General features: G+C 45.4%; 1 protein-coding gene across 1 annotated transcript; it reads right to left on the reverse strand.

Annotated features, from left to right (window-relative positions):
- LOC109472723 (von Willebrand factor A domain-containing protein 5B1-like) lies at positions 1-10743 on the reverse strand. Its single transcript, XM_019772575.1, has 11 exons — positions 9234-10743; positions 8871-9018; positions 7860-7974; positions 7544-7664; positions 6763-6996; positions 6284-6472; positions 5727-5889; positions 4889-5121; positions 4270-4458; positions 1428-1596; positions 1-1020 (listed from the first exon to the last, which is right to left on the reverse strand). The coding sequence occupies exons 1-11, from the start codon at positions 10513-10515 to the stop codon at positions 363-365; spliced, it is 3501 nt and encodes a 1166-aa protein (XP_019628134.1). The 5' UTR covers positions 10516-10743; the 3' UTR covers positions 1-362.
- Between the last annotated feature and the right edge of the window lie 1633 nt (positions 10744-12376).

The raw sequence follows: 12376 nt of genomic DNA on the forward strand, positions 1-12376 counted from the left end.
TTATATATCTCAGCGAGTTAGGTCACGTTAAAGGATTTCCCTAATCCAAATGTGGTACGTACATCCTGGCATGGCCAAAAACACCTACCAACTACTATGTTACTGCAAAACAACACAGTTTGGCAACAGAGCTGTTCTGGTCACAGATTATTTCGTAGCATCTGTACGTAGATCGTCCCACAATCTACCATCAGAGAACTACGGCTTGTTAACATTTTCTCTGGGTATGAGGACGTTTTTTTCCCTTGATTCTCAGTATATCCGACTATGGGATATTTTTTGGAGCAGGATATTTGAAGATGTCTCGCCAGATGAGTCGTAAATGAAGATCGACCGATGATGAAGAAGATGTGAGAACAGCTTTATCGCAGTAGAACTAGGACCTCCATGGCGGCAGCCTTCAGGCTCAGTAGGTCCCAACCTTTCGGCAGGGCGTTCTCGTTCGTTGCCAGCCAGGTCTCGGCTTTTCCCGCCATGAGTTCCCACTCCTCAAACAGCCGCACGCATTTCTTCTCCAGCCAGCCCAGAGCCACCAGCGTCGCCCAGAAGCGCGATTTCGTCGACTCCATGTCGTTTGATTCTGGCGTCACACATTCTCTGTCCTCGTCGTCTGCGCAGTTCCCGCCAAAATTGTTCTCTTGCGTCGTCTGCGCGGCCTGTGATTGGTTGAAAAGCGCGGGAGAGACGCTTTTCCAGGACTCGTTCAACTCCTGCCACATCATCTTTTTCAAGTTCTTGGCCTCGTTGTTCCCGCCGTTTTTCTTGTGTCTCCTACCGAAGTTCCAGCAGTGCGTCGTGTTGTCGTCGGAATCGCGTCGGGCGATCTCGGCGGACCCGTACCTTCCCGACGTGTTGTCGTGTCTGTCGAACATGGGGCATGCGCGGTACAGCGTTTCCAAGGGGATGTCGATGACGTCAGAGAATGACGCGTCCAGTTGCCAGGCGCCGTCCGCCATTTGCAGTTCCACCAGCCGGGCGAACTTCCCGCTCACTGGGATCAGCTCTCCTCCTAGGACAGGTCTGGAGAAACAGAAACAAAAACATCATTACTGCGGAAAAATTTCTCTGTCATTGAACTTATACTGAATCAAAAAATTCAAATGACACCGTCTTAATATAGTTAATGCGTTCAAAACTACAAATGTAACTCGCTTTGCAATTAGCATTTATGACATATGCCCTCGACGCAAGTTATAATTTTGCAGCATTTTTCGAAAATGCAACGGCGCTATTGTATCTATGTCGTCCGTTCACAGAGAGCCTTTACTTTGCTGCAAAATGTTTGTAAAAATGCTTGTCTTTTAGACAAGTTATGCATAAACATCTTCATAATCATCATAGACTATCACCCTTGGGATCGGGGTCATATTCTGCACTACTTGTTTCCAGATGGTACATTTTGCCATTGCTTGGGTTTCTAGACTTACCTGTACATGGGTTTCTTGGAAGGAGTTGTACCGGAGGGCAGCAGCTTGGAGAAGGAGCCGAACTTGGAGAGGATGAACCTCTCGGCCTTGTGGAGGTCCGGCCCCGCCGGCAGGCTGGCAGACGACCCGGGGATCTTATCCGCGCTGTACCGCTTCCGCAGTAGGCTTTCTGTAACGGTAAGGGGAAAGGTTACGGGCCTGGCCACACGTCGTGCGATTGCAGAAATAGAGCATTTGGGATATGCACATTCGTGCATGATCCATCCGACTTAGATCCAGGTTCAAGGTCGGTTCTGTCATACTTAGTCTGGCAATTATTCCGTATCAACTTCGTCGAATGTGACTTGTTGAATACTTGATCTTAGCTGACCGTGACGTAATCTGTGATATATGCATTAATATATAGACCGTTGGCGACTAGGGCCCACACCGACCAGCTCTTCGGCACCAGGTCCAACAGCATATCCCTAATGAAAATTTCGCTCTCATCCCGACGGAATGGGCTGTTGATGGAACTCAGTCAGGCAGATAGATTCTTCAGGGCGGGCTAATTATAAGTTGCAGGGATCGAAGCTAACAGTGCCGAGGAAACCCAGCCTGCAGCCCTGGGAGAGTTTCGGGATTGTGACTTTCTAGGCAAGTTATTGTATCTTTAGTTAGGTGCATATATCAGAAAATAAGGTAAAGAAATGAATGGCTTGAAGGAATCAATAAGAAGTGAATGCAAGTCTGATCAAATAAATATACAGAATACTTTGACAAAATGATGTAAAATGTAGGAAAATAGTATTTCTTTCCAAAAATCGCTTCAAGGCCACCAAATACAATGGCTGATAAGCAGCGAAGCGGTAGGTGATATCTGTGTGGAGATGTTTGTTGTATTTTCCGCGCCAGTCTTATTCGATTCATCAAAACGTATTTATTGCATGTTTAAAGGGACCTATACTTGTCGTTTCAGGGTCCTGTACGTGACCTTTAAGGTACCTATACATGGCGTATTCCTGGTCATAGGTTTGTGGCATTCTTTCAAACTTTTCTACATACCGATGGTATCTGTTTGTGAGATAACCAGAAAACCTTTATTTCACCCAAAGCTTCTACTTTATTCCTCCATCCCCTTCTTTCCCTCCCTCTCTCCCTCCCTCCCTCTCTCCCTCCCTCTCTCCCTGACTCACCGTCTATGGATGAGAAGCTGAGTCTGTCTGAGAGCCCGGATGTGACGGTGAGGTGGTTGAGTGACGGAGCCGACCCGTGGAAGGGGCAGCTGTGGAGGCCTGGGAGAGCGCAACCACGTTTAGACCATGCACTTAGCGTACAAACCGCAAGGAGGTGTACATGTGCGGGCACACTGGGAGACCCATGACGTCACGGTAGGCAAAAAGGGGGTGACGGTTGGCTGATTTGCCCACCAAAAATTTGCATATATCTTCAAATAATTTGCATTGATATAATGTAAACAAAAACAGCGATCGCTCTATAATCGAAAGCACAAGCTACGTTTTAAGATACGTGTTGTAAATATAATTTTATTTTAATTATGGAAATATTTTAGAATTTTAGATGAAGACATTTTGAAACGTTATCATTTATTTTTGTACAAAATAGGAAATTTAAATATACATCACAGGTCCTCCAGTGTGCCTACATTCAAGAGCCACCTGGCGGTTACATTAGTGACTACATAATGTAAGTCCAGTTTTGTGAGTTCGAACTCTGCTTGATAAAAACAAATGTGAATGTGATTTGTCTTGACGGATAGGTTAATCTGTGGGGATGATAAAGTGGTTTCCAGGCCAGAGTATTAGAGTATTAGTCTGTACCATAATGTCAAGTGATCGTCCTGGTGTACCTTAAAGACAGAGCATCTAAATTGTGCTACTTAAAACTTAAATCTGTCGTGGTTGATCATGATATTTATTGTAAACCGTGAGCTGTAAGCATGGCTGCTGTCACGTGAAGTGTCAACCAATCAGCAGAAGACAGAAGAAGTAACATGGCGTCCATGTACAGAGTTACAAAATGGCGTCCATACTTGTGTGGTCGTGGAAGACGTCATCGGATCCATCCGAGTCAAAACTCGCTCTCGGTCTCCGTCCGAGGCCCAGCGAGAAGCCGTAGCGTTTGCCTGCGGTCAATAATGACAGGGACTTCAGTGGCTTAGATGTCACAAATTTAAAGTTGAAGAGTTGACATGGTGTTGTGATGTAGTGAATACATACATATATACAGTGGACCTAAGGTACCTGGGAGACTGTGATAGCATCTATTGGACTATAAACAATTCATCGAGTTCATATTTCCTCAAAACAACTGTCCGGCGCCCACTTTCATCTCGGATAGTGCCTGAACAGCTTGCGCTAGAACCATCACATTTGGTGACTTTTCCTAAAATCTATCTGGCAACACTTTCACATTAATTAGATTATGTGATTATGATTAAGTTAATAAATTTTCGCGTTGCCATGGCAACGGGTTTCTGACAGGCAGTTTTTTAAAATGTAATTTTGGTTTGAAGATTAAAATTTCAGGGGTTTTATATTGAATTACACTTCCTTTCTAACATTAATATCAAGTGATATAACTATATCTAATTTCTATCATTGAATATTAATAATCTATGGTGGCAGCACGTCAACTTCACCTGGGATCCGGGAACATGTACCCCACTAGGAAGATGAACCGTTGAACATGTACTTTATACGTAATCTTGTGCACTACTCACCCTGAGTCCGCTTCCTGCCCATACCCCTGACTACAGTCCTTATAATTAGGCATGTTATCTACCACAGGCAGAATGTCAAATCTGCCTGGGAGTGTGTACGGGGACAAGGATTTTACTCACCCTGAGCCCGTTTCTTGCCCCTGTCCCTGGGTCTGTTATGTACCACGGGAGGCAGCACGGCGCCTGTCAGCTCGTCCACGGCCACGAACGTCGTCAGACGGGAAGGGATGTTCGCCGCCTGGCTCAGCTCCACGATCTTCTCCTTCAGGGAACCCGCGTCTTCCATAGGAGCCTCGTGGATCGGAGAGTCTGAGAGACAAAATAGTGTATTGTGTATTGTCAAGTGTATTGTACATGTCTTCTCGCAATAAAAGTCAAAGAAGGCCTTACGCCCCTTCTTCTTCTTCTTTAGGGAATTAGCATTATTGGCATCAGCCATTTCCAACAACGACTATTCATATATAAACCATAGGAAACATTTTCATTTGAGATGCTCTCTTTACTAACACCAGACTACAAAGCATGGTTAGCACGAACTCGGTACCTTTGGGAAGAAAGATTTTGTTACATTTATTCCCTAATCTAGATATTGATACTTTTGTCTTGATTTGTGTGTGATGTTAAAACGAGTTGCCAACCCGAGAGCAGCACACGAAAGATTCTTTAAGCTTACGTTACATTATAAACTTCATCTAAGAATAAAACTATATATTAATTCATGTTTATATATAAAGTATACCTTCTAGTTGTGAAGAGCCCTTGCGTAGAATCTCGTCCTCAAAGTCCCGGATGAGAGTTGTCGCCGCCAGCTGGTGTATGACGTCATCCCACGGGCTGTCCTCGTTCCCAGAAGGCAGCGTGATTTCCGGGTCCAGAGCCTCGCTGATGTCAAAGGGCACCTCGCGGACGAACTCCTTCCCGCAGAGCGTTCCTCGGATGACGGCCACACACTGCCCGTCTCTACTCTCGTGCCTGGACAGGAGGTAGGAGATACATTTTAGCAACTTTGTAGAACTGCTGATGTTACCATGCTAGACGGAGCATTTGTATGCCAAATGTGTCACAAATAGTAGAAGTGGTAGAGGGGGTGTTAACATTTGATAACCTCAATACAAAAACTACCCTACTGCAAACTACTACTGTGGCGCCAGTACAGAGAAAAGTACCAACTGACTATCCTGACTAGTATTAGTACATCACACTAGAAGCTATTCTACTGATGAGACCCCTAGTACTTTGGTGGTCAACACCTCTATCTATAAAGGCTGGAGCATTATATTACTTACATAGAGATAAAGAGGAATTGGAAGCTTAATTAGATATAGTGTAGAAGGTTTTGATGCCTGTTTTCCAGAGTTACAGAGAATCTTGAACTCTTATTGACAATATTTCTGGACTGATGTTCTTAGTGATAAAGTAATGTTCTTAGTGATAAAGTAAAAAAAAATCCTTAAGTTTCTATCAGTACTTCTATCAGTACTTCTAATTGGAATGGCTCCCTCTAGTTAGTGTAGCACTTAGGGAGGGGCCCCAACCAGCCCTATGACAGCGAGATATTTATATGTGATACTTCCTACCTGTCGGCCCGTTTCCTCTCCAGGTGCCTCCGGAGCGCCTCCCGCTTCGCCTCGGTGCGTTTCTCCAGCCCGGCCGCTAGGATGCGCTCGTCGATGTACGAATCCCACTCCAGGTGCTCGAATGTCCCGGATGTTCCCAGCGGGCTCGGCGTGTTGACGTAACCTGAACGTTCGGTTTGGTGTTATTGCCTGTTCGCAGTCACATGGCTATAGTTTAGCGGCCGCCATGTTGCATTAATCTACTTCGCCTGTTAGCATCACTAGCTTACATAATAGATCCTAGTCAATGATATCGATCTTTTACTCCAAACAGTATACTTAAAACTAATTGCTGAATATACAATTTAGTTTCACATGTCATTGGAATGGGTTCGTCATGAGTTATACTTTTGTAAATACTTTACTTGACTGCGCATCTACTAGTAGCTAGATCTTTAATTCCTACATTTCAAACTTTTGAATGTAACCAGTTGTGGCATCACCTTTCTCAGTGAACGGAATCAAGCCGATGAGAAGGTTAAGTTTGATTCTTGTTTGTTTGTTTGTTGTTTACGTACTTGCGTCAGCGCTGATGCTCCTGACGTGTGGCTCCTTCAGGTTGTTGAGCAGGTTGTCCTTAGAGGTGGACGTCCTGCGCTCGTTCCCAGCCTTAAGCTTCTCGTTGTCAGGTGACAATTGCTCGTTCCCAGGCTTGGCTTTCTCGTTATCAGGGGACGGGAGGTCGTGGTGTTTGTTTTCGTCAATATCTGAAAAAAAGAGAAAAAAAAAAACACGTCTAAACTTACAACTCATAGATTCCCCTGCCATTACACTCTGTTTCAAACGATGTTATAAATTAAACTTGAAGATGCACCCAGTTGCAATTTTGAATTGGAGGTTTCCTAAATCTTGAAACGTTTTAGTTAGTCATGTATTAGCCGATCGTTTGCAAGCTTGAGTTCATTGACAGCTTCGGGAAGGTAAAATCTCTTACTCAAATACTGGGAGCAGAAAATAATTTATTTCATATTTAGTTTAACTGATTTTCATATCTTACCCTTCTCTTTCAAATCCTCATCTCTCTTGATGATCTCTTCGTCCTGTTTCGTCACATCCGCTTCCGGGTCTTTATTTCTGGTGACGCCCATGACGATGTCCATCAGCAGGTCGTCCTCCAATGGCTTCTTCTCGCTGAACGAGTCTCGGCTGTTCATGCCGTGGAGAGGCGAGAACGGTGATTGGTCAACGTTGAACTCGTCCCACAGCAAGCCATAAACGGTCAGCGTGTCACCTGAGGTAAGAGTTTGTTTGGTTAGTATTGTTTTCTTACCATGGCATCGCTTGGCGTAATGGTCAGAGGGTTGGCTCAGAACCAAGAGGCCCCGGGTTCAATTCTCTTCTCTGACATGCCCGATGCTGTGCCCTTTCCTCATTGTACTGCTAAGCAATTGTGTTAAGGGTTATTAGGACGTGCGTCTGTTTAATTAAGCTTTTTGTGTTGTTTAACAACATAACTTAATATGCTTTGGATGGATTGAAATGCTATTTGGTTTGTGGCTAGATTTTGAAGACTTCCAGTGGCTTCCTAAAATCGGTTCAGGACGCCCTCTGGGACTTCTGGCAGAAGTCCTGTGTTTAAGGCGCCGCACATTAAACACGTTAAAGAACCCAGCACCTTATCTATGAGTGTCAAAGTTACCAGGCCGGCCTAACACAGCTTGTACTTTACGAGCGCACCTGGTGTGTTGCGCTTTTTTGTTTACCAGTCAGGCAAAACAAACAAACAAACAAACAAACAAACAAACAAACAAACAATCATATAATATTCTGTAACTGACCTGGGTAGAGGTTGGGCAGGTGACATGGCGTCTGCACCAGCTGAACTCCATCCGGGATCTTCCACTCGATGTTGACGTCACAAATCGCGGGCTGTAAACTTCTCTTCAGACACAGTAGAAGCTTGGCAAAGCGTAGAAAATGATATAAAGTTTACTACAACTTCATAGATGGTTGATTACATAACAGGGCACTGCTAGGGCCATAAAATTGTCCTGTATTGTTTTATTGGATTTATGACTACATAACAGCCATTTTACCTGTCTTGCATGTGGTATATGTCTATGTATATAAAGATAAAAAAGAAGAAATTCTTACCTTGGCTTGCATCCGGTCCACCTCAGTCACGAACTCCGCCCTCCCTCGACCGGCTTCCGCGATTCCCCGGATGAGAGCACGTGACGCTCCTTCACCAATCCCGACAGTCCAGCATCTGACGTAATAGATAAATGTTGACAGCCCTCATTCGCACACAGGATATATGAATATATAGGTAACACCAAACGTGCAAAGTAGTATGTGCTCGGTGAGATTTAAGCTCTTTCGCTATGGCGGATGAGCCAATGACCCTTCTGCAAGTTCTGGTGTTGCCGAGGCCCTTATGCTTAGGTCACATTTCCAAACCGGGGCCCGGCCGGGTAGTCATTTGGAACGAAAAGTATGGTATAAAACGCAATAAAGCACAGAAAGGCTGAAAAATATCAACAATGGAACTATTTACGTATATTCTTTATGAAAATTGTTGATTTTTCGTTAATCGAAACAGCCCGGCCGGGCCCCGGCTTGGAAATGTGACCCCAGCATAACCCTGGTGTATACGTTCTAACCTTCTCAGTAATACTTGACCCGGATGTACTAACGCTGTTGTTGACTGTGCTTGTGTGTATGGGGACTTGACCTGGTGTCAAGCCATATACATGATCCTGCCAAAAAATGACTCCGACACTACTTGAGGTTTGCAATATAACTGTACCCGAGAGAAGGGGTGGGAAGGGTGTAGTCGTGATGTGGGAGACTAAACCTAACCTAACCCTAATCGTAAATCTAACCCTAGAACTTAGCAATGATCTCAACTCTAACTCTAGCCCTAAACACCTGACCTCTCACGTATGTGTCATCTAAAGGATTTGGCTCAACACCGGACGTACTTACTTTGTGTATGAGGAGTTGGCCCTGACCAGGTTGATGACCCTAGCTTCTGATGTTGCTGAGGCCCTGACCCTGATGTTTACGACCTTACGTACCTTTTCACTGAATACTTGACCCGTATGTACTAACCCTGTTAGTGACTGTGCTTGTTTGTATGGGTTTTGCCCCGGACGTACTTACCTCGTGTGTGAGGAGTTGGCCCTGACCAGGTCTATGACCCTGTTGGTGTTGCTGACGGCGCCGTCCGTCAGGATGAAGACTTCCCGGGGCCGGCCGGCTGGTCTGGGCGCTGAGAAAATCCACTCAAGCGGCCCTATCAGGTTCGTACCTACGAAGAAGAAATAACCGGTGGATCAGCAAAGACGTTTTCAAAGTTATTGAAGATTACGATGAGTCCTATTTTTCGAGGTTGAAAAAAATCGAAGCTCTTTAACATTAACGGCTTTTTGTATTGCACTGTAAGTCAACAAAGCGGTGAACGGAAAGATAGCAGTCTTGGAAAAGGTAGCATCAACAACAAAATAACATAGACAGCAGCCCTACCTCCTAGATCTGCCCTCATCTTGCAGACCCAGCTGCTGGCCGTGTCCACGTTCTCCTGGTTTACCGGGACGCTGGCGTCAAACAGCGGCTTATAGGTGGAGCCGAACCCGACAACATTGAAGGCACTGCCCGATGGTAGGCTCTTCAGGAACAGCAGAAGGGTTTCTCTGGCCGTGGCGATGTACGCTCCGGACATGCTGCCGCTTCTGTCTATCACCGCGACGTACTCGCCTTGGATGTCCTCAGAAGTCTTCGGGTTCGAGGCTAGGGTGTCTGAGAAGTCCGGGCAGTAGTTGAGCATGAGGACTGGATTGTGGACAAAGTCCGTACAGATTCGGTCCTCGATGATCTCGAAACTGCTCGCCAAAGGGCTATCTACGGGTGTTGCGAAGCCGCTGGTTCTGTTGATGTCACAGGTCTCTTCCGTGTCGACGCTGTGACCGTGTTCCAACACGACGATCGGCTGATGCGGCTGCTCCAAGTGTATGAGAACCTCCAGACACTTGTCAAAGGTGTGAGGCTCGGCTAGAGTGACGAAGACCTCGTTTGCGCTGCTGGCGAAGGGGTCTGCGTCCACACGTATGGCGTGAGTCGGGCTGGACACGCCGGATAGCAAACACGGCATCTTCACCTGTAGGTGGAAGTCAAAATCGTAGGGCATCTGTGTGTGTGTCGTCTCCTGCAGCAGGCTAGTGAGGCTCCAGGTGGATGCTGTGGGGGTCACGGCTATGTTGACGGGGAGGGAGCGCGTGCCCACTGAGGAGAAACCGTCGTCCTCGTCGGTGTCGGGCTCAATGCCTCCGGTCGGACTGTCCTGTCTCGGGCAGAAGCCGTCCGAAAGTTTGAACCTCAGCGCACCGCTGGAGTTGTTCTCCACTCGGGACGACGTGCTCATGATCACCGTCGCCGTTTCCCGGGCCGGTATCGTACCGACGTTCACCGCGAAGATCCCGGCTGCAAGGTGCTCCTCTAGCAGAACGGGGAACTGTTGGCCCACGTGGAGACCCTCGTGACTACACATGACGTCATAGATGTAGTCCAGTTCTTTCCTCTCCCTCAGCTGCACACCTATCGTCCGTCCCGCTATCATGGCGTCGAAGCCGACCACCGTGGTCTTATTGTCCAGCGGGTAGATAAAAGCGACCTCTAGTGGATAGTCCTGGTCGTTGTAGTACGAGAACGATGACGTCATGCCCAGGGAGTGTCCCATCATGCACGCTGATATCCGCACGGACTTGAGCGGTACGCGCGTGCGCGTGGCCCAGTTCAACAGTCGAGGCATCTTCCTGTCAATCAAATATCTAAACTAAAATAGCAACCCTTTTGTCTAACAATATTAATACTTAATGATTACACCTCAATTAATTTTCATCTCTTTGGACAGTTTCTTGTAATTGTCTAAATGATTTGTCTCAGCATCTGCGAAGAAGATGTCTTTCTTGGACCTCGGCCCAGAAACGGTCTTAGCGTCAGCTTTCTTCAATATCAAGGACGGCGTCTATAACAGATATGGCAGTCTTTCGTGCTTTAATGTAGTTCTTGGAAAAACTATCTTTATGCAATATCTCTCACAATGTTTCACACAGACGCGAAATCCCTACCCTTCTCGCCACTTCAGTCCTTTGAAGGGTACGCTAACAATTTCCGGTTCTTCTCGTTTTGCATCGAGTCTTTCGTTAAGTCGCCGCGTGACTTGTTCAAAGACGCTCCTGCGGTGAGTAATAGGATCTACCCCTCAGACTCAGATGCGCATAGAGCGACAGACTTGGCACAAACCAGTGATCAATGAGCCGAGATCTTACAGTGTCCCATTCGGTCTATATCAGAACAAGAATGCCATTTGGTCTAAACTAGGCACCTATAACTTCTGCCGTCATCAACGAATAGCAGCAATCCATGGTTAAGAATCTTGTTCGCGAATTGATATATTTTCAGCAATAACTATTCAAGACTATTTTTGTGTGCCTCCCAGATGATTTTGAATATGTCGTCTTAGAAGGTAAGCATTTGTATTGAGCTCTATCGACCTCTTTTATGTGCTGCTGTCTAAGCTTGGCACACACCTGCTCTCCACCCACCGGGATCTGTAAGAAGAACATTCATCTCAATTCAAACGCGTGAACTGCGTAGAAAGATGCACATAATGGCAGTTACAATATCATTAAAACTGTTTTACCATTTTAGTCTATGAATAGCTCACGACTGTCTCGTAAAGATGAATTAATTTGTGCATAGGCAATGACAGGACGTCCTTGTCCTTTTTCAAAAGGGCCAAGGTAGTTCCAGACATTAACGTAAGTCCATCCGCCCCTTAACCCATATGTATCAGCCCGGCCTTGTCCCAATCTTGCCTCAGCCTCACACAGTAGGAAATATCGAAATGAGTTTTCGGAAAAAAGGTCTTATTTCTGGAACAATGTTCTTATCAAGATCAACAACATTTCACACATTTTCGGAAGTTTTAGATTCCCAACTCCCTTTTACCTTATACTTTGAATAGGTCTTATGTACAATACTGTCAGATAATACTTTCAAAACGTAAGAGATCTCGTGTACCAGTTTAGCTTTGAAACTTAACAGAATAAAATAAATAGCTTAATAGAATAAATTAACAGTTAATTTACTCTTCCATAAGTAGTGACCAGACGCTATGTAATGTGTTTACATGTTTATTATACCGGGGAAATTCTACTATTAATTTCGATATGTGCGATGAACAGTGGACCACGGCTTAATGTCCGGTGACAAAGACGGTAACCTTTTTCAGTAACATGCATGTCGGGTGAGCTCGACAGGCACAGTCAGAATTTTAACTTACAACGTTTTGATCCCGAGGCACGGTTGCTAAGCACTGAACTACGCACACTACTTGTCTGCTGTCCTACTTGAGAATACGACCTTAACATTTAGACACGTCCTTCATATCCGCTACTAACCTAAGCGTGAAATTAGTTTTCGGTACCACAGAGAATTTCAAGCGTTCTTTTTTATAAATATTTGGCAATGATATATTTTCATGAGTCATTCTCCTTAGTAATACCTTTCCAATATTGATGTGCTCGTGTAAAATAAGTTTGGTTGCGCTTCGTTTCTTTGCCGTTCAATCCTATTCATCAGCAAATTATATCAGTATAAACCAGACA

Source organism: Branchiostoma belcheri, unplaced genomic scaffold (genome assembly GCF_001625305.1).
Source record: "Branchiostoma belcheri isolate BF01 breed outbred unplaced genomic scaffold, Haploidv18h27 scaffold28, whole genome shotgun sequence".
NCBI classification, from domain to species: Eukaryota; Metazoa; Chordata; class Leptocardii; order Amphioxiformes; family Branchiostomatidae; genus Branchiostoma; species Branchiostoma belcheri.